Genomic DNA, 25,668 nt, shown 5'->3' with positions numbered 1-25,668 from the left:
AATAGACGAGAAAGCAAAGAAAGGGAAGGTTTAAATATAGGCAAGGAGTCCTGGGGTCAGAGCCGCGTCGACCAAACCCATAAAAACCCATTCAGCCTCCGGCATCGGTACCGATTCGTTCTCCGGTCTTGGCGATCTCTGCAGATCCTATCCCACAAAGGTAAATCTCTCTCTCTATTATAGTTTTTCTTTTCGTTTTCATTTTTTGGAATATTATATCTAGTCTGTATATGCTCAGTGCATTAAACTGATCAAATCCTACAATTAGGGTTTTTATTTTTTGTCGATCGGTCAATTTTGTATCCAGTTTTCTTATTGTTTTTGGTAAGTTTTTAATTTATTGTTCCGATTCGAAGTTGGGAAGATCGTTGAATCATCTGAATTGACGGATTCCTTGATTAGGGTTTTGGCGATACCATCTTGTTCTGATGTTGGTTTTTATAATTGCCTCGTTTGCTTCAATCCCTATACATGTATGTGCATGAATGCATGCGTCTATATGTTCATGGATGGATGCGTGCATGTATATGACCTATCATATGGTGTTGTTCGGTTTGTTTGGGATTGTTTTGATCCAACCCCATAAGGCTTTGAATTTGAATTTATAGAAATTTTGCAGTGTTTGTCTCGGAAAGCCTCTGATTTGAATGTGGATCAGATTGCCTTTCTTTCTGCAAACATAGCCCAATAGGAAAAGGAAACTGTTGTTGTCGGCAAAAATGGTCTTTTATGCATATGGAAATCTACTCACAGTAACAAAGCAAGTAACAAATTAAAAAATTCATCCCATATATCAAAACATTTCAATGAAAAATCCCACTGAAGTGAATTGGGTCCATGAATCTAAGAAATAGTGAGAATTCTTGATCTGCAGGAAGGTAAGTACTGTGTAAGAACCTGTCCTTGAGAGGGGAACAACAGCTGGAAATGGCTGCTAATACCCCGCTGGCTGAGGTGCAAAAGGAGGAATCCGCCCGACTGATTAGCTAATTGGTGAGACAATAGCTTACCAAAATGATGATCCATAGCTGGTCCAAGAGGATGATCATCCACACTGGGATAGTCAACCTTCCTGCAAAAGATCTTTTCTTAACATCACGTTTTTTTACTAGATAGAAAGGGTAACTCCAACATTTTTTGCCATGCTACTAATAATTGTACTTGCTCTACTATTCTGCCCAAGCTTGACTGAGGAAGAGTTATGAGGTGTAAAACAAAAAACTATGCTGATTTGGGTGGGGTGTACCATAACTAAAAAAAAATAAAATCCAGTTATAAATCAAATACTTTTTTTTTTTAATTCTGTTTAGAAATAGAGAAATTAATGAAAAAGAAAATAAGAAATAATGGGTATTGGATGATCATGGGAAGTTTGCATCAGGGTTTAGATTCTCGTAGCCCATTTGATGCAATTTTTGGCAGGGAAGATATTTTATATTACCTAGGTCAGGTTTCATTTTTATGAGAGTTTTAACTAAGTCCTCTTGAGTGGAAAAAAGGGGCTCTTATGTGCAATTTACTGAAAATGGAAAGAAGAAATATGTTTTGATAAAGTTATTTATTGTTTTGCCTGTGAGACTTATCCCTTCTATTGATCTCCACCTGCTGTTCAAAACTTAATAACAAAAAGAAGAAATATGCTTTAATATGTTAATTATTGTTTTCTCGTGACCTGTATATTGATTACCACCTGCTGGTTAAAACTTAATCTTTGGTTCAGCATCCATATGAACTACATGGATTTAGTAGACTAGCTTAACTTCAAATCTGTCCCATGCATTAGATGGGGAAAAAAGTTGGTTGTGTGGCGGTAATTTGACAAAGCATGATGTTTGTATGTATTATCTTTGCATAATTTCTATGCATCTAAATCATGTTAATCATAGTTTTAAATAGCATGCTTAAAGCGCGCCTAGGCTCAAGGTACAAACACTCCCTAGCTATAGCGCCTTGCTTGCTAAGACATGCACCTTGTTGAAGAGGCGCGCCTTGTCTACTTTACTTTTCATTTTTAAACACTTTTATCCTTGAAATTTCTAATTGTATATTGAAATTTATATAATTTTATTACTTTTTTTTTAATGCTTCTTTTAAATGTTTGAAATCATAAATTTTTTTTTGATTGGATTGGAATTTGGATCATATTTTATAAAATTGATATGCATACTAGGTCCGGTTTCACTTCACTCAGGTGCACACTTTGTGTTGCGCCTTGTGCCTAGGCTATAAGATACTTTTGCAACTTAGGTGCACCTTGCGCCTTTAAAACTATGATGTTAACATGTCAATATGTAATGTGAGTCTAAATGATGGTGAAATTTCCTCGCAATTTCTAAAGCTGTATTTGGAAACTTACTGTTTGTTGTCACAAGGCCCCTAGCTTTAACATTTATATAGACCTCTTACTGTTTAAGTTGGTTTGTGTTTTACACAAAAGGAAACTGCTGAGCAACGTAATTTGATTTAGATGAACACTGAATTTATGGGAATAAACACATGGTACAAGATTTTTTTAGGTAAAAAGAAGTTGCAAATTTGGTAGACAGCACAAATTGATGCCAATCCATAGAGCAATGATCACTGGTGGAGCCAGCATATGCCCGGGGGCCAAGTGCCCCCCTGAAAAACTAAGTTTCCACTAAGTCATTAAGCTACGAGGACAAATTTAAAGGTAAAAAAGGCTTAACCATGGAGCCAAATTTGCACCTTGAAGACAGATTGTACCCCCCCGCCACCCTAAACAATTTTTTTTCAATTTTGGCCCCTTTGCCCTACATTTCTGACTCTTCCAGTGGCAATGATAATTCTTTTCAGTAACTTTTTCGACATCAGATCGATATTTTTGTTCCATAATTTTGATCTGCCTTTTTTACATATATTATTTGGCAATAGCTGCTTAGCAAGATAGAAATGCTGTTTGTCCATCCATTTTATATTTATTTTTTTCTTGCTTTATTTGTCTTTGTTATAGATATGATTTTTTTTGTCTTGCTTTTTTTTTCTTTGTTCTAGATATCATTTTTTATCAAACTGTTATGTATGCATGTAGTTTCTTTGCAGATTAAATGTTTTTTGTTCCTACTGAAGCTGCAACATTTGGATTTGAAGTTTGTGGCACACTTTTGATGGATGATGACTATTCCGATGGATAACAATTTGGATATTCAATCAAGGGAGCGTGTTCAACGTCTTTTCAACAAGGTATATCCTTTGGTTTTATTTGAATTTTGAGGATTCTGTGCTTCAATAATGTTGTGCAATTTATTAGTTCTATTTGGTTTTGATGTATAATTAGTAATATATTTGAGATATAACTGGTTAATTGGGTGGAATGTATCCTCTGCAGTCGAGGCTCCTGCCTTTGCTAACATTCTTGCTGTCTTTTCTACTTTTCTTCTACTTCAACAACATTTCTAAGGAAATGGAAAATTCTACCAGTCTTAGTTGGCCAACCGGTGAAACAATGGAGGAGCATTGCTGGTTTTGGTAAGATTGTTACGTCTAAGCAATGGAGGAAAATGCTGATTTGAGCTCTCTTGGAGAGGTTCTTGTTGGTTTGTAGTGGAGTTGAAAACCTTTGAAATCTCGCTAGATATAGTAAAAGGTAAGGAGGTAGGGAAGATATTGGAGAGGGGCAAAGGGTTTTCCTCTTGGATTAAGTTCGATGAGAGGGGTCTTGTTGGGCTTTTAGAGTGGGTGGAAATTTGTTGTAATGGGAAGTTTTGTGATTTTTTTGGAAGGGTGTGGAAGAAAGGAGGAACGGTCTCCAAACTTGAGCTACACAACAATAAAGTTGGAAGATTTTTGCTTTCCTCAGCTTTGAACAAAAAGGAGAAAAGATTCTCCTTAGTTTTTCCGGAGGGTAAAAAGGAGTTCCTAGGGGATTGGAAGATCCTTGCATCCAAGCTTAGGAGCATTGGGATTGCTTTTGGGTGGTCTTTGAAGGTTCTTAAGGAGTTTGTCAAGTTTCGGGAGGAAAAAGTAAAAAATGGAGGAGATGTTATTTTAAACCTGGCCTCTTTTGCAAAGTTGTTGAAAAGAAGTAAGGGGAGGTGGGGGAGGCAATGTGGATTGAGATCAAGACAAAGGAGGTTTTGAGCAATTTAGACTCTCAAGAAGTGTTTGGTGGGGAGATGGGATGCTCCTTGAGTCATCTGCTGGTTTTAAAATCGTTGTATTCTTGGGCTAGGTAGGCTTGGGGATTGAAAGGGGAGTTAAATTTGTGTTTGTTGGGAGAATCTCTCATTTTATTTGAGTTTGAAGATTTTTTTGAAGCTAAAAGGGTCTTGCTTTTGGGGCCTATTCTGGTTGAGGCAAGAAAAATGCAATTGGAGGGTGGAGGCCAAAGGTTGGCTGTTTAAGAGAAAATGCCAGCGTGGGTGAGGGTTTTGGAACTACTAGTGCATCCGTGGGGAAAAGCTTTTTTCAAGAGGTTGGGCGAGGCTCGTGGAGGATTTGTTGCGGTAGACATGGATACAGAGGAGTAAGTGTTATCTGAAATGGGCTAGATCACGAGTTCAATATAATGGGAGGAAGATCCCAAGCCAATTGTTTGTGGTAGATAGAAAAGTCGTTTTTGCCGTCCATTTATGGTAGGAGGTATTGCCATGACTGTCAAGGGTGGTTTCCAAGGGGAGGTGCAGTTTTCCTATAGTCAGGAATGAAAGGAAGGGAGGGCATGTGAAGCGTGGAGCAGGAAGGGAGGAAACGTGTTGGAGAGGTGGTGCAAGTGTCAGGTGTCGAGCCTGGCCTCTCTGCGCACGTTTGTGGGTTGTCAGTTTTTTCAAACAGGGTCAAAAGCCCCTTAGGTGGGCTTCTTGGGCCCCCTAGTGGGTTGGCGGGTCACTTGTTCCAAAAAGATAAGTTGGTGAAAGGGGCCCTAACATCTTCTTGGGACGACCCATTGTGAGGGGATTTGGCTCATCTAAAGGTTGCCTTGGTGGACCAGGTCTTTTGAGCTTACCATTGGGGCGTCCCAAAGATCTAACCTCCACCCCTTTGGAAAATATGGGTACAAAGGTCCCAAGTGGGCTTTTCGAGTGATTCTAGTAAAAAAGGAAAAGAGGGGGTTCATTGCTAATCCTTTGGAGTTCTTTGATCCCTTTCTAAAGGCGGTGTCTCAAGGTCCATAGGTGAGGGTCTCGGGAGTCGACGAAGCCTTGATGGATGAAGCTACTGATTTTGAAGGAAGGCCTTCATCATTCCCTTATTCTCTTCCTTACACTCCAGTTGATTTGCCCTTTTGTGGTAGTGCAATTGCTCGCTTGTCTAAGGTTGAGTCCTCCTTGTGTTCCGGTTCTCAGCCTCTAAGGATGTTGCTCCAAGATGGAAGGTTATGGGACCTAATAGGAAGTGCAGAAAAGGGTATTTTGGGAAGGGATTTAGCGGTTAGGGCTGAGGATGTGGAGGATTTTAGGCTCTTGGAGACCAATCGTGATTTGGTAGGGGAGATAGTATTTTTCGAAAGCCTTCCCTGTAAGTTTGCCTAGTTTAGTAGTTTTTTGGGGATGCATGTGGCGGGATTCAAGAAGGAAATTACCTCCCTCCTCGGGAAAATGGAGGCTAGAAAAGAGTGTGGGGTGAAAATCTCAGGGGGAAAGAGGAAAGCATTTTCGTCATCTCGTGTTGAGAGAGAAATTTCTAAATTGGAATGCTCAGTTAATTATAGTAGCTCTCCCTTTTTGGTTAAGGGAAAGCGTAGGAGCAATGGGGTTTAATATCTTATGTTGTGTGGATGTTTTTTCTTTCTGCAGTTGTGCTTCTGGTTTTTAGGGAATTGCTTATGGGTGTTTTCTCTTCCTTAGTGGTTTTTTAGGATGTGGGGTTCTGTTTGTTGTGGGGGTGGATGGTTTTTGCATTTCTTTTCTCTATTGCTAACCTACTAGCCTTTATTGTATACTTTGTGTGTTGCGGGGAGGCCGCCCATGTAACTGATAACACCGATCACGAGTGTGGCCAAGCTTATTGCAATAGGTGCAATGAGGACGTTGGCCTCTACCTCGGTTACCACTGCGTCCTCCTCGAGAGTTAGTTTGAGAAACTAACACAGAAGAATCTGAAATGTTATCAGATGGCAAAGTCTGAGTACTTTGTTGTGTCTCGTTGGCTTTTAATATATTCTCTCTATTTACTTGTCCAAAAAAAAAAAGTTGGAATGTAATTTTCTCAAGTGACAAAACTCCTCATTAGTCATTGATTAATCATTATTAAGGAATTTTATTGAGAATTATGAACTTAAGCATATGTTTTAAGTTTTAACATAACAGTAATAGCTTATATTGTTCCATTCTTTTGATATGCATCCTCCTCCTCCTTCAGTAACATCATCCTGTTGAATGATAAGGACATATTGAGAAAACATACACAAAAAAACTGTCTTATCTTTATATCTCATTCATGGAACAGATTTTTACTTGATGTTCTTTTAATTTAGTTCTTCGGATATTTTTTCGTGGCAATATTTGCTGAAATTATCCTAGCATGTTATTTTTGTTATCTACACACTGCATGTGTATTGTTAACTAACTGTTGAACTTTTGGTCTTTGTGCTAGGAGTTATTTGTCTAACTAAGTACTACTGAGCTGGGCAGAAATGCTTAGCTATTTAATTTCTGGAAACTCCAATATTTTTTGTTCTGGTCTTTGTTATGATATGTTTTCATGCGATCTCAGAATTCTCTATTTTTAAACACTTCTTAAAAAAAAAAAAACAATTTGTTTGTGTCTACTTTAGAGTATGAAAAGTCAATATGCCATGCAGTGAAGAAGCATTTTAAATTTCAGCTTGTGATATTGTACTTTCATTAGAACAAAAATGTTTCTGAAAGCAGACTAAAAAATGTGACTTTTCATTTTTCTTTTTTTGTGGGGGATTGTCTAGGAAGATGTGGAGGCTCTTTTTTATACAAAACCTCTGATGTGGGGAAGGAAAAAATAACAGAAGCATTAGAAAACATGTATATTATACCAGTTTCATATGCTCTCTATTATTGGATTTCTAATCAGGAACCTGTTATGTTGGGCTAGTAATTGCTAAATATAATTCAATAATTTGATCCCCAGTTCTTGCTGAAAGAAAAAATGGTCCTCAGTTTATTGACATTTGCCTTTTATTATAGAATGTAGAGTTGGAGAGTAAGCGCCGGAGGTCTGCCCAAGCAAGAATTTCCTTTGATCCCAATGCATGGCAACAGATGCAAGAGAACTATGAAGCAATTATTCTTGAAGACAATGCTTTCTCTGAACAGCATGAAATAGAGTATGCTTTGTGGCAGTTGCATTACAGGCGAATTGAGGAGCTACGAGCACACTTGAGTGCTGCTCTGGCTTCATCAGCTTCAAACACTTCTCAGAGTTTGAAGGGTTCTGCACGACCTGATCGAATTGGAAAAATTCGTGCTCAATTCAAAACCTTTCTTTCTGAAGCAACTGGATTTTACCATGATCTAATGTTGAAGATTAGAGCAAAGTATGGTCTACCTCTGGGTTATTTCTCCGAAGATAAGGACAATCAGATTGTCATGTCTAAAGATGGGAATAAATCTGCTGACATAAAGAAAGGCATGATTTCCTGCCACCGTTGTCTGATTTACCTGGGTGACCTTGCGCGTTATAAAGGTTTATATGGTGATGGTGATTCTAAAGCTAGAGACTATGCAGCAGCATCTAGTTATTATATGGAAGCTTCTTCACTCTGGCCTTCAAGTGGCAACCCACATCATCAGGTTTTTCTTTTTATTACATTGCTATCGTGCTTTCACTCTATTCATTTTGTTGCTTGCTATACATATTTCATTTCTTCATATTTGATAATCTTATGGTCATGAATCTTTTCCATAGACTTATCATCACCTTGTTCTCAGCTTGCTATATTGGCTTCCTATTCGGGTGATGAATTGGTGACTGTTTACCGCTATTTTCGGAGTCTGGCAGTTGATAATCCTTTCTCAACTGCAAGAGAAAACTTGACTATTGCATTTGAGAAGGTATGCTTACACACATGCTATTATTTTAATAATATTTGTCTGTGCAAACTGTTAGATTCATTATCAAAATAAGTTAGCTAGACAGTTTTCTGTGTTGCAATTTATGTTAGTCTCAAGAAAGGAACATGATGGTGCAAAAGGTGTGGTTTTCAGACGACATACATGTCAAGTTTACCATTTACCTATATTTGTTTTTGGCAGAACCGTCAGAGTTATTCCCAGCTGCTTGGAGATGCCAAAGCATCTTCAGTGATTGCACCAGTGCGAATGAATGGGAAAGGAAGGGGAAAAGCTGAAGCAAGGACACCCTTGAAAAATAATAAAAAAGAAGTAAGTAGTGTCAAGGAAAGAGCATCCATTGTACGTGAAACTTTTAAGGCATTCCGGATCCGATTTGTCCGACTAAATGGCATCCTTTTCACACGCACAAGGTATTTCATTATAACATTAGATTAGGCAGGTGTACAACACTCCCTTTCATTATGAAGTAACTCTTTTCTACTGTCCATCTTTCTCCAGCTTGGAAACATTTGAAGAAGTTTACTCCATGGCTAAAGGCAATCTTCTAGAGATTCTATCTTCTGGACCTGAAGAGGAGCACAATTTTGGTTCTGGTGCTGCTGAAAATAGACTTATGACTGTCAGACTTATAGCCATTCTGATATTCGCAGTTCACAATGTGAATAGGGAAACTGAAAATCAGTCCTATGCAGAAATCTTACAACGTTCAGTTCTACTTCAGAATATATTTACTGTTATCTTTGAGTTTATGGGTTGCATTCTTGAGAGGTGCCTACAGTTGCATGATCCTTGTGCTAGCTTCCTATTGCCTGGTGTGCTTGTGTTTTTGGAGTGGTTAGCCTGTCATCCAGATATTGCAGTTGGGAATGAAGTGGAGGAGAAACAAGCTACTGCTAGAACATTCTTTTGGAACCATTGTATTTCGTTCTTGAACAATCTCCTGTCGAGTGGGTTCACGTCCAGTAATGAGGATCAGGATCAAATTTGTTTCTTCAATATGAGTAAGTATGAGGAAGGTGAGACTGCCAACCGGCTTGCATTGTGGGAGGACTTTGAATTAAGAGGATTCTTGCCACTTCTGCCTGCACAACTCATTCTTGATTATTCAAGAAAGCAGTCTTTTGGAAGTGACGGTGGCAATAAGGATAAAAATGCTCGTGTTGAGAGGATTATTGCGGCGGGAAAGTCTCTTATAAACATTGTTAGGATTGGGCAACAGGGAATATATTTTGATCCAAAGTTGAAGAAATTTTCTATTGGAGTTGATCCTGAAATGGCCAGTGACTTTGCATTCAGTGGTTCTTTTGAAGTACTTGCAGTAAATGGTGCGGGGCAAGAACATCCAGAAGAGAAAAATATGAACTCAAGAACTTTGCAGCAGAAGCCACAATTATACCTGGAAGGAGAAGAAGAGGATGAGGAAATTGTCTTCAAACCATCAGCTGCTGACAAGTTTGTTGATGTCATTGCTCCAAAGGTAACTTCTCATGAGGCTTTTGGGACTGGTGTTGATGCCCGCAAGGTTGACTTGGGAAGTCCTATTGCATCTGTTTCGGCCCCATATGATGGTCTCTATTTGCAGAATGGGTCCAGGCCTCTTACTACTCTTGCTGATGGTTTCCACCAACATTTGCAAACATTGCAACCAACCACATCAAAGTGGCTGGTGGAGCAACAAACTTCTATTACTAATGGGTTGAATGGTTTGAGCTTCATGGAGAATGGGCTTTCTATGAACACTGAGCTACAAGAAAGTTTAGGAGGTTTAAGGGCTGCTAAACCCTCACTTCCTTTTCCACAGTCTGTCAATATCAGTGCTCACAATATATATCCCGGTCAGGTCCCTGAAACTGTAATTCCATCCAAGTTTGATTCAATTATGTTGTCAGGAGCCAGTTCTGACGGTCTATCAATGAAGCCCTCATCAGCCTCATCAGCAATTTCGAGAAAGAATCCAGTGAGCCGACCTGTTAGGCATTCTGGCCCTCCACCTGGATTTAGCCCTGTTCCTCCCAAAAATGTGGAGGAGCCCTTCTCTGGTTTAAATTTGAAGAATGAAAATCTGGTGGTGGATGATTATAGCTGGCTTGATGGATATCAGCTGCCATCCTCGACACAAGGCATTGGGTTCAGCCATTCCATCAACCACTCAGCACAAGCATACCAAAATGGAAGTAAGATTAACAGCTTGAATGGGACTCAAAACTTTCCATTTCCTGGAAAACAAGTTCCTACTTTTCAAGTGCAAATGGAAAACCAGAAAAGCTGGCAGAATTACCACTTTCCCGAGAATCTGCAGCTGCAACTTCAGAAGGGAAATCAACAGTCTATTGCACCACCAGAACAGCACCAAGGACAGTCTCTATGGGGAGGCCAATTCTTTGTGTGAGGTCATTACATGTGTAGATGGTAAGAGTCTTGGTTATACTCTTGCCCTTCTGATTTTATCATCAATGCTGTTATTTGCTTCTTACTTGTCTAATTGGTGGTAGTGATTGACTTGTGTGAAAATGATTCTGCTTATTGCATTTTTATTGTGTACTTTTTCCCTTAATCAAGATTTTCTAATTACTGTCTATTGTTTTGTAAAGGCTCTATTGGTGTGAGCATCCTGTAGCTTGGTGCAACCAAGTTCAGCCTCCGCTTTGCAGTCCTGCTAGTCTTGTTAAGTTTCTGTTGGACCATGCATGTTCTTGGAGTGTTGCGGGCGCTTGCTTGCTAACAGGTCTGTCACTTACACTCTGTGTTCCCTTGTTTTTTTTTTTTTTTTTCAATCTATTTATCTGTCCAGCTACCTCAAGCTCTTGGTTAATATAAATGCATAAACATGTGTTGTATCCATTGGTAGTTTTGCAACTCAGATTCATGCCAGTGCAGTTTTTTTTTTTTTTTTAATTTAATTTTTTCATTGAGAGGGTGCATGTCCTTATCAGTGATCCTAATTGTTTGATGTTCCCCCCCAACCCACCCCATATTGACTTTTATGCCTGTGATGATTTTTACTATTTTATTTGTCTTCTAAAAGTAAGAGGATGGATTATCATCTTGATTTTGGTGTGACAGATTTTTTGCTATAGTGCTGTGATAATTCGTCAAAGACAGATGAACTCAGCACAGGATTGATGAAGAGTAGTATTTAGAAAATGTTTTACTTGTTGCAATTAGGTTATACAGGAATTTTGGAAGTCTAAATAAGCATGGATATATTTCTCTGTGCCAAAAGTGTCAGTTAATTTATGTGCTAATTTTATAGTGTTGAAGTTGGAACTGCATTCAATGATTAATTAAGATGCAATAAAAATATGAGCTGTTTATGATTGGGGCAATCAGTATCCGAAGTTACATATTTGGGTCCACTGTCAGTTGTGCCATTGTCATTTCTTTATATTCAGTATTGATGAATTTCTTCAATGCTAAATAAGTTTTTCATTTTGTCTATACAGCATGTGCTGAGCTTTCCAGACTGGTGAATGGAGATTATGGAAGGAAAAGGGTGGGAAATGGGAAATGCCTGAATGAAAAGTGTCTTACCTGGTTGGATAAGTTTGCCATATATTGTTGCAAATATATTGCATGGGTTGTGCCAGTATTGGAATTCACATGGAATGAAGTGCTTGCTGTTCTTACTTGACTGAGGATCATTGCGATGAGAAGCAGCAGGCATGTGAATATCGTAAGGTAGATGTTTGGGCAGGTTATTTTAGCTGCCTAAAACTTTCTCAAGGGATCAAATCTTAAAATGGTTATGGAAAAATGTTCTGGGCAAATGTTTGGATATTGTGAAGTGGGAACAAGCACGTTAGATAATAATAAAGCCTGCGAGTAGAGATGCATTGGGGTATTTCGACTTATATGGTTACTGGTTTAATCCGTATTAATAATGTCATTATGTTTCTTGTGTTGACTCCACATGATATGCACGTTTATTTTGTGTTGAACAGTTGACCTCAGGGTCAGACTTAGAGCTTCTATTTTAATTAACTTGCATTGCCTGTGTTTTGGATTGGTATATGTTGCGTGTATATTTTTCTTTGCAGCTGCTTAGTCGAGGGGTCTGTTTTTTGCTCCAGTATTTTTGAGAGGCCCCTTTCCTAGCGGTGGGATGCCACTTTATTGGGTCACCTAGTTGTTTCAAATGAGTGCTTTTTCTTAATCAATAGATTTATTACATATTATGGTCATGGCAGGCCATTTCAAAATATGGAGCCGTCTTGAAGGACATAGAAAAGATAGTTTTCATATGTGGCAGGGTACGAATCAAATCATTAATCATTATGCCCCATAGTGTTGGAAAGCAATTCTAGCCATAGTTTTAAAAGGCGTGCTTAGAGCGTGCCTAGTAATCACTCTTATGGGGCCTTGCTTACCAAGACATGCGCTTGTGCTACTTTACTTTTCATTTTTAAACATTTTTATTATTGAAATTTTTAATTATATATTCAAATTTATATAGTTTTATTATTTTTTTATTAAATGTTTCTCTTAAATATTTGAAATTTTAATTTTTTAATTGATTGGATTAGATTTTAGATTATATTTTATAAAATTGATATGCTATTAAGTCAAGTTTCATTTCCTTGTATTGCATTTTGTGCTGAAGCCATAGGATACTTTTGTGCTTTAGGAAAACCATTTATATTGCTTTCTAAAGAATTAAAAAAAAAAAAAAAAAAAAAAAATTATTAAAATGTTTCAAGTAAACGTTGCAAAATATCCTTTAGAGTGGGTTCTGAAGTATTTTTAATTTTTATTCGTGTTTTTAAAGGAATCATTTATAAAATGTATTTTAGAAAACACTATAAGTGTTTTTTAACATTATAAAAGAATTTTTTAAATTCTAAAAATGTTCCATTAATTTTATCAAATATAAATCACTTTTTAAGCTGGATGCGTTTCTTAAACCGACTGCCAAAAGACTCCTACTCACTCGACTCTTAGCCTTGAGCGTAATAGGACTGGACGTGGGGCCTCCAAGCACAGGATTTGGTATTGAAGTAGGAATCTTATGTAATATCCTCAAATGGTTATTAACTTTAAATTCAATAGGAATAGGACAGAATGACGGTTGACCAATGATAAAGAACCGGCCTATCAAATCTCAGATTTTGGCCTGCAATCTGCAGACAGACGGTTTCAGTAACGGAAAAAGCAGGGGACGCATGAGATACATTATATAGGATGGTAATCATGCTCTGCAGTTGGTAATCTAATTCAACCACTCTAGATGATACCCAAAATAATGTAAAATCCACCAGTGTCAGCTTCTTTACTTGATGTTTAAGATGCTTAAGTGATAACAATTTGACAGTCTCGTCTCTTGGTTGTGTCACATGCTTTGAGTGGGAGTGCAGTGGGGAAAAGGTTCAAATTTTGAAGCAATTTATCAACCATCATTTTGATGGTCTCTTCTACACACCAAGCCGGAGCTGCCCATTGGGATTCTACTTTTCTTCTTTTATCCAAACTTAGCTCTCTATAGCCGATGCCTCTGAGCCTAGCATAAACCCTTTTTTTTGGGGACCACGTCCAATTTTCATTTGTCACATATGGGTGTATTTTTATTTTCATGGGAAAAAGTGTGTTTGGATCCAAAATTTTGAAAAGAAATAAAAAAATAAATGGAAAAAAAAGAAGGGGGAGGTGGAATATGATATTCTTTCGTAGATATCCCACCGTTAATGGAATCCTAGGTTTTCTGTGCCAAACACTAGTTGGCACTTGGCACAGAAACCATACACTGCATAAACCACACATGAAGGCAACCTTCTCAGACGAGGGGACACAACCCCCACAACATATTGATTACTGGCCTTGTTGGGAACTTAGTTCACATAAATCTTGTGATTGGTTGATGACAAGATGGAGAAAAGAAATGGAATCCCATAAGCATCTGAAATTTGAATGCCATTCCCAATTGTCCCTCTTGTCCTTCCTCTCCTTGGCAACCAAACTGAGCATAAGGGTTTCTTTCCTATTTCAAAAGCATTTCTCCAAGTAACATGCAGACAGTTTCCTTTATGAGTCCCCGAGAAAAGAATTGGTTGAAAATTGAATATATCGTGATACATTTTTACATCCTTGGGATATCTTTTACAGTTGGATGACAATTAATTTCTGCTGCTTATGTTTACAACATTTTCTATAACTTTACCAAAACATGGTATATCTTTAGCAATTATATAGAAGGAAGGAAAGCATAGAATGGGGAAGGGAAAGACCAATGCAAGTTACCCAAAGACTCAACTCCAGTAGGTGGAGTTAACAGCCACAATGGTACTTCTTTGCTGGTCAGTAGACCTGTGAATATACAGGGCATGCTCATCAGGCAACCCAGCGAAACCACCAGCAACACTGAGAAGAGAGTGAGAGGTGGCTTAGGCACTAAGCTTTCAAGGATCTTCAGCAAAAATTTTGAAAATAAAATCACGAAACCGCTTTGAATATTGTTTTGGATCAACAGCTGATATTGAGGTTGGATCATATTGGATGGACTTGTATGCATGCTCAAGCTTCTTGCTAATGTCATAATCTTGAAGTATATCAATGACACCAAAGAACATCACAACTCCAAAAAACTCCCCAGTTGGTTCCCCTGTTTGTTGAAATTCCCAGTCATTTCTTCTCACCGTCTTCTCCACCCGTGCAGGCATGTTCTGCCCCAATTTAACGCTAGCCCACCTGCAATGCTCATTGAACAAGTTTATACTCACAACCAACACTCCAGCAAAGTCGAACAATGAAGAAACTAGCAACAATTCACAGGCTGTTGTATCTCATTTTTTCACCCCTAGCAATCTTTTTCTTTTTTTTTCTATTTGAGTTCATAATCATTCAAGTAACAGGTCAAACTGAACTCTCCCCATGTTATCTGGGTCAAATTGGGATAGGCCGCCTGCTCAGGGAAACTCTTGCTCTGTAGACAGGGCTCAGGGAAGCCAGGAGGCTTGATGCTGCAAATCTCTTTTGAGTAGCTATGGTTTCTCTTGGGCCATGTATTGGTTGATATTGGGGCACAATTTGTTGGCAAAAAGGGATGCTTCTTGAAGGGAGTTTCAAGGACATCGTTAGCCTCTCAATGGTTATGATTTAATTATTGGTAAATGTAGAATCTTTTTCTTTTCTTTTCTTTTTTCCTCCCCCTTTTGTTTGGTGTCTGAAAACAATGGTTGAGGCATGCATTATCATGACCAAACACGAGATACTAGAGAAGAAAACTTGGGCATGCATATCTAAATAATCCTGAAAACTGATTAGTATAGAAACATTTTTACCATGAGGGGTCTACAAGAAGCTGATCCATGTCTACCCTGGAAAGCTGAGGGGCTCCTTCAGGCTCTGAGTCACCTGCAAGAAAGTGAGGAAAAAAGTCTATTGTTTGATAAGCAAGAATGAAACTGAAATACAAAGAATATTATTTAGCAAGGATAAGAAATAACCGATAGGGGTTCTAGCTCCAGAGGGAATCAGATCCCCAGCCATTGATTTCTCTAGGAAATGAAGCCCCACCAGAAGACTATAGTCCATAATTCTCTCCTGTTCGAGAAACTCACAGTCCCTATCAATTTGCCTGTAAAACAGCATTCTGCTCAAGACTAAGGAGACAGGAGGAGAAAAAAAAAATAGAGAATTTTGAATCTTACAATCACAATTTGGCATTGATTTATACCATAGCAAGAAGCTAATCAAATGGAGCATTAAAAATCAAAGGATTCAAACTAAATTTCACCTGCGGAACTCTTGGAACCATGATTTCTGCAGTCGGAATATAAAGTTAAGATCAAGGTCTTTGAGGATAGTAGTTTCATCAATCTCTGCCTCAGCCTTATCAGTTGTGCGGCCAAGGGAAGACCCTTTCAAGTCAAAACGTCTATGAATGGTATATTCAGAACAGAAAAGATTCCCCATAATGATAAAGCGAACCTGGATTCATCAACAACATAAATTCATGACATTGGAGATAATTCATCACGTGCTTTTGCTCTAATTTACCTTCTTCTGGGTAGGCCCAGTTAACTTCACGCAATGCAGACCATAAAATTTGGTCACTAGAGTATTCTCAAAGGCTCGAACATGGTTATAATAGGCAGAAAGCATCCTTAGAAGCACCTATGGATTAAAAAAATGAGACGCATTCAGATTAGAGGAAAGAAGTATGAATTCAGACACAAGCATGAGCCATGACATAAAAATCTCACCTTTACTTCTGATTTCTTCATTGTTTTTATCATGTACCGATCATCATTGGTCAAGTAAAAGAAGCTTCCACTTTTCCCTGGAGAAGAGAGTTCTCGAAGGGCATCGTTTCCACATATGGATATCATGTAATCAGCTGGATCCACCTTGAACAACTTCCTTAGAGTCCTGAACACAAATTACAACAGCTAATTAAGGAAAAATTCACAAACTAAGAACTTTAATTTTCAACAGACATCTTCTTCCTTGTGCTGGAGATTCTGCATATTAACCCCGTAATAAATCAATTCCACCTTCAATAAAATGTCTTTGAAAATTAAAATGAAATGATATATGGTCTTAACAATCTGATTCAGCCAAATTATTTTTGCTACACCATCCTAGCATACTGTTCTTTTTGGGTATATTAACAATCTCCTGTTATCAAGCATGGATGTATTTCAAGCATACCATTCTTGAGCATCAAGCCAAGTTATGGTGCTGAAGAACCCATGCCTGTAATTCAGGCCTGATGCAAGTTGTGGCCATGGTAATCACATATTAGTTAAGTAACAAAGGAATAACTCATTGACAAGAACAAAATATGTTGCAAGGACTGACCTGAAAACTAAAGGGCAGTAATCCTTCCATTTAAATTCAGAGGACTGGTGGGGTGGAGTGTATTTGGATCCTTCAGGAGGAAATCTTGTCCATACTTTTTCCTTAGGGTCAAAAGCTGAAGCCTTCAAATCAAGGGATGCCACTGGAGCAGGTCTTCCAACAGAATGCCTGTGCAATCACTCCACATACTGATAATGAGAGATGAAACAGTGCAGTAATCGGATTAATAAGAAATCAGCTCACGACTAGAAAGAATGTGAACAGAATAACGAGATTTGTCAACTGAAGTTGGATGAAAGAAACCATGAGATGGTTCTTCCAGGTTCTGTATGCTAGTAAGCTTGACGTTGAAATTGGTCATAATAAACTTGAACTTTGTTGTTATTGTTCTCTTTAATAGTCTTGAGTACGATCAAAGTATCCTAATAGATAAAAGGGAAACATCTCCACATGGTAGGACTAGGATTTATTCTGTAGGAAAAAGGGGAAGGATGAGAAAAGAAAGTAAAAGGCAGAGCACTTCATTTTATTCTGTATCATCAAATATTAGTACCGGATTTGGGGTTGAAAGAATTCAACTTTGTGCATTTTGCAAGCTATTCATACAACCTGGTTCAAACAAAAGCCTACTACATATTCTGAACAAGCCAAAGAAAGCAAAATGACAATTCAACAAAACCAGTTCAACTGCATTGGGAATCCACCAACATAAAAAAACAAATAAGTAAATGAACACATGAACAAATGAGGATAAAAGTTATTATTAAGTAATACCTAATTCCCAACTGCAGATTAAGCATCAATTCATAGTTTTTGTGGCCCTTCGAAATTGTCTCTCCTTGTCTTTTTACGATCCTTGGTGGTCTATTCTGCTGCCCAGCGTCCAGCAGACTCTCATCAAAATTTCCCATTATTGAATCACCATCAGTACTATCAAAACTACAATCCCCATCGTCCCACATATTCATTGCACCTGGACTTACCCTGCCATCCACCGACATTCTCCTTGGCCTAACACTTGAATCTACAGCCTTTGAAGACCTCCAAACAGCAAGTTTCTTCTGTGATGGCATTATAGAGACCTTCTCCCCAGGACAAATCTTACAATCACTCAAATCAACGTTGAACACCTGTTGAGGATCCCATTCAAGAGTTGCCTCTGGCGACACCCCGGATGGATAATAAGTCCCATTTTGTTCATCAGGATCCTTGCTCCAGTTGCCCATATAGAAACTCCCATCTGCCCATCTGAAAGTTCCATTTCCCTTAGGTAACCCATCTTCCCAGTACCCATCATACCGATTCCCACTCGTCCAAATCATTGTCCCCTTACCGCAAATAACCCCATTCTTCCATTCACCTATATATTGATTCCCGTTCTTCCATTGATATTTCCCATGGCCTTCTTGCAACCCACGTCGCCATTCCCCATCATATAAATCTCCATTGACATAACTTTTAATACCACGGCCATGCCTTAAGTTCATTACCCACTGACCCCTATAGGTATCCCCATTGTTCCCAGTATAGGTGCCCTTGCCATCCATGTAACCACTCTTGAATTCCCCTTCGTAGGTAGCCCCAGAAGGCCAACTGAACTTACCTTTCCCCATGGTTTTGCCCCTAAACCATTCTCCAACGTACATGCACCCATCTGTCCACAGATATTTCCCATGGCCATGTGGGAAATTGTCAGCCCAATGGCCAGTATAATAATCCCCATTACATAGAACTCTCTCTGCATGGTACATTTCCCCTGTTCCACGTCCACTTTCTTGGCTTTCCTCCTCTTCCTCATCGTCTGCATGGGCCACAGAAATTGTCCCGAAAATGCTGTGTGCGCGCCTCTTTGCGGCGGCCTGGGTCTTCCTGACCGTGGCCTCCCACGCCTTCACCACACTGCTATGTTCTCTGCTCATTCTTCAATGCTTTTCTTCAAACTTCCATTCTCCTTTCTGCCATCAAAATCAACAGTTTGAGGGAAAATACTACAATACCCAGGTAAAGAAAATGAGCAAAACCAACATGAAGGATCAATGTCTCTATTTTTCTCTGAAGAAGGCGAAAGAAGCGATGCAACCATAGACTATCCGATGACCATGTAGGTGTCAAATATCTTTTTTTCCCAATCAATGATAGACAGAAGTTCCACGCAATCAACCTCAAAATAAGGACACCTGTTACAATTGGTGGTTTTATTCGGTTATGGGGTGAACTATTGGGAAAATGTATGTGCAGGTTTTTCCAATTTGTGGGGGTGATGGCTGCAGAGAAAGACCATGAAAATTTGATGCCCAAGTTGGTCAAAGGAAGTGCTCTAAATTTCCGTTTTTTCTTTGTGATTCGTAGAGAAACTCGTTCATCTCCTACAACAGCTAAGCTCCCTGACAGTTGTAGGGAAGACCCAAAATTTAGGTAGGACTGCCCATTTCTATGGTTGCCTTACAATAATGGGTCTTTCTTGTAAGAGAAAAACGAAAGGGAAATATTATAATCACGTGTACGTTTATTTAAAAGAAAGATGTTGCAACTTGCAAGTGGAACCGCGATTTTCTCTGCTTTAGTCTGACCTTGTGTGAAGAGAGGGGAAAAAAACCAAAGAAAATTAAAGAAAAAAGGAAACCGTGAAATGAAATGTAGGAAAAAGTTCGTGCCCGGCGTGGGCCCAAACAGGTGCGGGTGACTGGGTTTGGTTGGACAATCGATTCTGACTGTTAAGATCGGATAATAATAAACTTATATAATTAGGAGGAAGATAATATCAATGAAAAAGCAGATCTTAACAATTACATAAGCTTGATTCATTTAATAATTTAAGTTATGCATTTAAATTATGACTTGGAAGCAGCGAACGCCGTGGTCACAATGACAAGGTCTCACTGACGTGAGGCCCACCTCCAAAATAGACTTCAAGCTGTTGCCGTGATTTTGTTAACAATGAAACCAAAAGCTGTGTTTTAACAAAGACTTCAATGCTGAACTTTGAGGAGTAAACGGAGACATGGCACCACACGTTCGGAAGGGAGATATGGCCGAAGATTTCTAATAATTCTCAACACTTACGAGGAAAGAAGAAACGGGAAAACACAAAACACCGAATTCAATGTATGAAAATGACGTTGACCCGACACGACATTTTGACGTGGGTAGGAAGAAACAAAACTGTCTACATGCTGCATCGGAAACCCAGTTTTTTTATACGGATGGGAAGAAACGGAGAACTCAAAGTCTCAAAACCCTGAATTGTAGAGCAGAGCAACCTGAGAATAAGAGGAGAAACCTAAATGCATGGAACAACAGCAGATCTCAAAACGTCAGTGAAGGAAATAAAGAAACAAATTGAGAGAAAGAAACCGACTAATCCTAAATGCCATTTTTCGTTGGGGATATGTGGAGTTTTATTTCTTGATGTTCCATCTCGTTTTCAATCTCCTCAGCCCCCAACCACTCCTGTTTTCCTATAACTGAGAGCAAATGGGAAGCAGACAACTTCTACAACACCTGTGGGTGACTACCGTCTCTTCATCAGTTTGGTCTGTTTCTCTTTACATATGCATATGTACACAATAACAGTAGCGATAGGGAAGATAATGGTGTTTGAGTATTTGATCTTTATCTTCCTTCCGTTAGTAACTCGGATCAAACCTGAACCTTTGGAATGCCTATGAAAACAAAATTTAAAAAGAAAAGAAAAGAGGAAAAAAAAAACAAAAACAAAAGAAGCTTAAAATAGAGGTTTCTTCCAGTGTAAAATGAATTTTCAGTAAATCCAAGTGCCGTGACTTATATACCTGGGCGCTCTCAAAAATCAACAATGGCGAAATAAGCACTGTGGGTTCACTGCCCAAGTGAGATTCAGGCAAAAACTTTGCTGCCTATAATGCAGTAACGTACTAATATAGCCATTAAGTGTTTATCATTTCATTATTGTAGAAATCAAACTATCCCATTGGCTGGCATCCATGGCTATACAGCAATCTAAACAACAGAGGATTTTTTGTGTCTTTTCTTTCCACGTTATTGTGGAAATGATGAAGAGTTCTTCATGGACAGTACTCTGCTACTTTGGGGAAAGAATAAGAGATTCATTACATTGGTTAGTTTGCAGCACTGGTGTTTTGAAGAAACCTTCAATCGTCAGGTGGGAAGTCCTCATCAGAACCATTCCCCAGGAATGAACCCAAAGTTTTCCTCAAAATGTTGAAAGTTTTGTCATCCTGGTTTCCAAAAGAAAGTAGTGGTTTGTAACTGTTTCCATGAGAGAGAGAGAGAGAGGAAGGAGAAAGCGCTTCCAACTTCAATAAACCAGTAGTTTACCTGCTTCTTCTTCTTTAAGGACTCCTCCAAGCGAGCAATTTTATCTGCACAAGCTTTCTCGTGTTCGGATATCATAGTCTTCTCTTTCTTTCCTGAAATAAATGATAGCATATATTAATGAATCATGTTTCATCCAGAGGTGGAAAAGGTTCAACTTGCTTACTTTGTTGTTCATATCGCATGAACAATCTTTCCTTTTCTTCTTCAAATTTGGATATAGAATCTGTCAAACACCACTAACAGTCAGCACTAACTACGAATAAAATTCTTTATCAACATTTTTGGTAGAAAACGGTGATTTTTTTCACTTCTTTTTTCATATCCCTATCAGCATTTCAGCTTTGCAGTCCTAATCAATTTGAGGTGTTGTTGGTATGCATCTTAAACAGGGAATATCAATAATTGCATACGTGTAGTGCAGGAAAATCCTTAATGATTCACTCAACAAAACAACAGTCACTGAACAAAAAAAAGCCACAGTTCTTCCTTAATCCTCAAGAAATATATATATGGAAAGGGGTTAAATGACAGCATCATCAATGCTTTACAACAATATATATATATATATTAGAAAGTTTCAAAAGAACCTATCATTCTTCAAGGTGAAAAGTGAAATGTTATGGCAGTTAGAAGAATATGCTTAGCTGAAGAAAAAAAGGGAAACAAACAAATTGTACTTACTGGGAAAAAAGGGAAAAATTATACTTAGTGGGAAAAAAACGGAAACAAACAAACTTGACATGAATTACTGTTTTCCATAATCTCTCCGGCAAAATGAACAACCCGATGTCATTTCATCAAAGAGGTAACCTTATTGTAATGACCACTATGTTAAGTCATGACAAGCAGCAATGCCACCTATTTATGTATAGCAGTGTGGACTGTGGAACACATGGTGTGTTGTGATATTTGATAAACTGATTTTGAGCCAAGCAATATACTATTCTTCTCAGAATGTGAGAATTTCATTACAGGTAACTGGTAAATTCCAATGATTCGAGGGGCTAAAACATTTTAAGAGGAGGAATATGTACATATCTATATGATTGAGCTTTGATCCTTCACTCCGTTACTAATAACCAAATCTCCAGCAGAAATTTCCCTTATAGGTCATGATCTTCTTAGCTTAAATAAACTGTTGGAGGTTCACTAAGGTAATAGTAATTGTTTTATTGAGCATTTCAACCTTACAAAAAATTAACAAGTACCCTGTGATGAAATGCTGTTTAAGTGCCTGGTGCAATTTACAGGAAGACCTGAAGTAATCATACAGGACCTTGGAATGCCTGCAAATGTGCTGATCTCTCCTTGGAGAACTTCTCATAAACTTCCTGGAACCTGGCAGCCTCAATTTTCAAGGAATTTTCACACTGCAAAAATAGGCAAGCCATGTATACTACTAAGACATTTTTTGGTAAATACAAAATGTATGAAGGCCAAAAAAATCAAGTAATGAGGCTAAATTCCATCCTCAGAAATCCAATTTAAAGTCCATTTGTTCTCCACAGACCTCTTTTGAGCTCTTTGAAAGTGCCTTAGCAAAACTTTGTCTGACAGTGAAAAGTGAAACATTGAATTCCAATTAGCTTAATTCAAAAGGAACACGTACAAAAGTAAAAAAGGCAGCTTGCAAGTGAATGAGAAAAATCAGATACTCAGTTTCTAAAGCAGAATTATTGAACTCTTTTTCACCTTTCCTTCTCAAGTTTTGACTTCAAATCATCTATCATAGACTTCATCTCCGTGGACAAACTGTCAGCAATACACAATTATTTCGTAAAACTACTGTGGATGTGGACTTTATTAATAGGAAATGAAGGATATCGAAGCTGTAGAGATCTAAGAGTACGGAGTATCAACAGATTCCACTCAAATCTCACCAAATCAATTAATAAAACAAGGTTGATTATTATTTCACAATAATCAGAATGGCAAGATCAGAAAATCAAATCATACAGCTATGAATCATTAATTATTTGAAACAAAAATCAAAATCAATAAAGAATTATTTCCAAGAGTCGAAGTGATGGAATCAATTCAAATCTGGTTAACACCGTAAAATTATAACCTAGAAATAGTCTCTTCATTCTTCTTCTGTCCATCCTTCTGAGATTTCTCTCTGATCTGATGCAGCGCAGACATAATGCCTTTGAGATCACTGCGAATTTCAACATTCCTTTCTTAACAAAAATTCTTCCAAAACAAAGCATCAATAAAAGATTCATCCTGAAGAGTTTAACAATAAAAAATTAAAAAATTAAAAAATAAAGAAATAAAAGAAAAGGAAAGGAAACAAAGAAAGAAAGAAAGACAAACCTAGAGAGATCTGGATCGAAAAGATCATCTTCTTCAACCCGCAATTTTTTTCCCGACTTTGAGACATCAGAATTCAACGCTCGCTTTTTGGCGCTGGCTTTTGTGGAAGACATTGCTTTTGTGGCGACTTCAGATTTTGGAATCAAAATTGTTTGAAGTCCAAAATCGAGTGTTCTTTCTCTTTTCGCTCTCTGAATCCAAACGGAAAATGAATCGCGCTACAAATAGGTTTCTGCTCCTTATTTCAAATATTCAAATCCAGTGGAGCCCACGGTCCCGCCAAAATAACTAAATAGCCGTGAGTATTCATTAGCATTTAGCTGTTCCAAAATAAAAAAAGAATTAAAAATTTGATAAATCTCCCCCATTTAATTATGATAAACACGCAACCACATATTGCGATTGCGTTTCTTTTATTGTTTTAAGTTCTTATCTTCTTTGTTTTAAATAAATGGTTGATAAAGAAATAGAAGAAAAAATAGTTGGGCTCCAATGGAAATGCAATCATTGAGCGTGGTTGTTGTCCTTATAGAAGTGCAATTATTGATTATAATTATCATTATCTTGTATAAACATATCTAACTAGATCCAAGAAAAAGAGGTATACAATTTATATCTAACTTTTTTTAATTTTTTAATTTTTAAAATAATGTTATTTTAGGTAAAAACTCACTATCCTATCCATATAATCAAAAAGTTAAAAAGATAAGGAGAGTTGCATCATATTTTTCATTTTTGCGAGTGTGTATATCTACTAAATTGAAAAAGTCATGTGATTCATCAAGACTTTGTTTGAATGATATTTTCAAAACAATTATTTAAAGTTTTGTAGATAAAAGTTGTTAGAAATTATTAATATATTTAGTTATCATATTAAAATTTTATATTTAGTTATTGGTTAAATTAGTCTTTATTTTCTTTTATTAGACCTATTTAAATTCTAGTAATGGTGTACCTATTTCAAAGAGAATTCCTAATAAGAAATTTATATATATTTTTTTTCTTTCTTTTTCTCTTTGAATTTTTTTTTGGATTCCAATGTGGTATCAAAACAAGATTGATCTTTAATGAGACTTTTGATTTATGATTTCATAGAAGAAGGTTTAATCTCATACATTGTTTTCACGAAGTTGTTTGATTGCGGAATTCTTTTTTGTTGTGTTTGATCATGAGATATCGTAGTGAGTGATTGTATCATTTTTTTTCTGTTTGATCTTGATATTTGATTGCATATTTGTTTTCTTTCATTTGTATTTTTTTTTTTTTTGTGGTTATTTGTTGTTTATTTGTCATGGTTGATAAATGAAATGATTTCGTTCAATCTATTAATGTGAGATTTGATGAAAAAAAATGATTCGTATTGGAGTTATGTGATGAAAAAATTTCTAAAGAGCAAAAAGATGTGGGATTATATTATTAACATTTTAAGCAAACTTATGAATGAAAATGATGAAGAATATACAAAAAAGTTAAATGTTTGGGAAGTAAGTAATTCCAAAATTATCATTTGGATCAACAAGTCTAATTTGTTGGTTGTGAATTTAAATTTTGTCTGTCTCTATTTGTTGGATATGAATCCAAATTCTATCTCTTTTTCTTCTATGGTTTTGTGTTTTATTTTGTATCTCTTTCTTGATAGTTTTACAGTGACTTTTATATTTTTTTCCCTAATGGTTTTAGTTTCGTGCTTCTTCTTCTTCTCTTTTTCTTTGATAGTTTTAGTTTTGTCTTTCACTGCTTATTTTTTGAGTGTATACCTTTTTTTTCTTGTCATATTTTCTTCGTAAGTATATACTTTTTTTGTAATTTATTTATACCGAATCTCATAATGTTTCTAAGTTTGAATTTGTTTGCATTAATCATTTCTTTGATTTATAAGATTGTGGATTCTTCTCCCCAACGTTCTTCTCAATGTCTTTGCTATGACTAAGAAACTTTTTGCTTTACATAAGACAAATATTTTATATTTGGTACTTTAATTAAAAATTACAAAGCTTGATTGCTAAGATATTTTTTTAACAATATGATTGCAAAGTTATTTACCAAGTCATACTCACTTTTGTATTTTTTATTTTTGGTTAACAAACTCTTGATCCACATCATGAGAGATGTTAGAAGTTATTAATATATTTAATTATTATATTATAATTATATTTAGTTATTTATTTATTTAGTTACTATATTATAATTATTTTATTTAAATTTTAATGGTGTTATACCTATTTGAAAGAAAATT

The 25,668-nt window shown here is 37.1% G+C and overlaps 3 protein-coding genes across 7 annotated transcripts; 1 reads left to right on the top strand and 2 right to left on the bottom strand.

Annotated features, from left to right (window-relative positions):
- The first annotated feature begins 19 nt into the window (after positions 1–19).
- LOC117920166 (protein SMG7-like) lies at positions 20–12,015 on the top strand. 3 transcript variants are annotated; one of them, XM_034837542.1, is made up of 8 exons: positions 20–160; positions 3,088–3,201; positions 7,119–7,724; positions 7,863–7,985; positions 8,187–8,416; positions 8,505–10,415; positions 10,598–10,731; positions 11,450–12,015. In XM_034837542.1, exons 2-6 carry the CDS (start codon positions 3,130–3,132, stop codon positions 10,393–10,395), a joined length of 2,922 nt encoding a protein of 973 aa, XP_034693433.1. In that variant the 5' UTR covers positions 20–160; positions 3,088–3,129; the 3' UTR covers positions 10,396–10,415; positions 10,598–10,731; positions 11,450–12,015. The 3 variants fall into 3 exon arrangements, with proteins under 3 accessions (XP_034693433.1, XP_034693432.1, XP_034693431.1); XM_034837541.1 differs by having other exon boundaries at positions 3,061–3,201; XM_034837540.1 differs by having other exon boundaries at positions 3,050–3,201.
- Positions 12,016–14,015: 2,000 nt separating this feature from the next.
- Positions 14,016–20,597, bottom strand: LOC117921236 (phosphatidylinositol 4-phosphate 5-kinase 4-like). Of its 2 annotated transcripts, none has more exons than XM_034839070.1 (8): positions 17,574–20,597; positions 16,800–16,967; positions 16,202–16,367; positions 15,996–16,112; positions 15,733–15,926; positions 15,443–15,588; positions 15,278–15,350; positions 14,016–14,684 (listed from the first exon to the last, which is right to left on the bottom strand). In XM_034839070.1, exons 1-8 carry the CDS (start codon positions 18,716–18,718, stop codon positions 14,396–14,398), a joined length of 2,298 nt encoding a protein of 765 aa, XP_034694961.1. In that variant the 5' UTR covers positions 18,719–20,597; the 3' UTR covers positions 14,016–14,395. The 2 variants fall into 2 exon arrangements, with proteins under 2 accessions (XP_034694961.1, XP_034694962.1); XM_034839071.1 differs by having other exon boundaries at positions 15,443–15,573.
- On the bottom strand, positions 18,671–23,804 carry LOC117921237 (nucleoporin GLE1). 2 transcript variants are annotated; one of them, XM_034839073.1, is made up of 9 exons: positions 23,433–23,804; positions 23,185–23,274; positions 22,809–22,868; positions 22,627–22,666; positions 22,393–22,486; positions 21,280–21,339; positions 21,117–21,208; positions 20,892–21,016; positions 18,671–18,754 (listed from the first exon to the last, which is right to left on the bottom strand). In XM_034839073.1, the coding sequence occupies exons 1-8, from the start codon at positions 23,543–23,545 to the stop codon at positions 20,930–20,932; spliced, it is 636 nt and encodes a 211-aa protein (XP_034694964.1). In that variant the 5' UTR covers positions 23,546–23,804; the 3' UTR covers positions 18,671–18,754; positions 20,892–20,929. The 2 variants fall into 2 exon arrangements, with proteins under 2 accessions (XP_034694964.1, XP_034694963.1); XM_034839072.1 differs by lacking the exon at positions 18,671–18,754 and having other exon boundaries at positions 20,681–21,016; positions 23,433–23,802.
- Between the last annotated feature and the right edge of the window lie 1,864 nt (positions 23,805–25,668).

This window comes from Vitis riparia, chromosome 8 (genome assembly GCF_004353265.1).
Source record: "Vitis riparia cultivar Riparia Gloire de Montpellier isolate 1030 chromosome 8, EGFV_Vit.rip_1.0, whole genome shotgun sequence".
NCBI classification, from domain to species: domain Eukaryota; kingdom Viridiplantae; phylum Streptophyta; class Magnoliopsida; order Vitales; family Vitaceae; genus Vitis; species Vitis riparia.
This window is presented reverse-complemented; position numbering and strand designations above follow the sequence as displayed.

Excerpts from the sequence above, each read along its gene's own strand:
- LOC117921237 (XM_034839073.1), bottom strand. The coding sequence starts at position 23,545 with ATGTCTTCCACAAAAGCCAGCGCCAAAAAGCGAGCGTTGAATTCTGAT. Across the intron at positions 22,667-22,808 it reads TCAAAACTTGAGAAGGAAAG|ACAAAGTTTTGCTAAGGCAC; the intron begins GTGAAAAAGAGT and ends TTTCACTGTCAG. Across the intron at positions 21,017-21,116 it reads CCTTAAAGAAGAAGAAGCAG|GATGACAAAACTTTCAACAT; the intron begins GTAAACTACTGG and ends TTTGGAAACCAG.
- LOC117921236 (XM_034839070.1), bottom strand. The coding sequence starts at position 18,718 with ATGAGCAGAGAACATAGCAGTGTGGTGAAGGCGTGGGAGGCCACGGTC. Across the intron at positions 16,368-16,799 it reads TACTGCCCTTTAGTTTTCAG|GACTCTAAGGAAGTTGTTCA; the intron begins GTCAGTCCTTGC and ends ATTTGTGTTCAG. Across the intron at positions 15,589-15,732 it reads TGGTTCCAAGAGTTCCGCAG|AATGCTGTTTTACAGGCAAA; the intron begins GTGAAATTTAGT and ends AGTCTTGAGCAG.
- LOC117920166 (XM_034837542.1), top strand. The coding sequence starts at position 3,130 with ATGATGACTATTCCGATGGATAACAATTTGGATATTCAATCAAGGGAG. Across the intron at positions 7,725-7,862 it reads GTGGCAACCCACATCATCAG|CTTGCTATATTGGCTTCCTA; the intron begins GTTTTTCTTTTT and ends CCTTGTTCTCAG. Across the intron at positions 7,986-8,186 it reads TGACTATTGCATTTGAGAAG|AACCGTCAGAGTTATTCCCA; the intron begins GTATGCTTACAC and ends TGTTTTTGGCAG.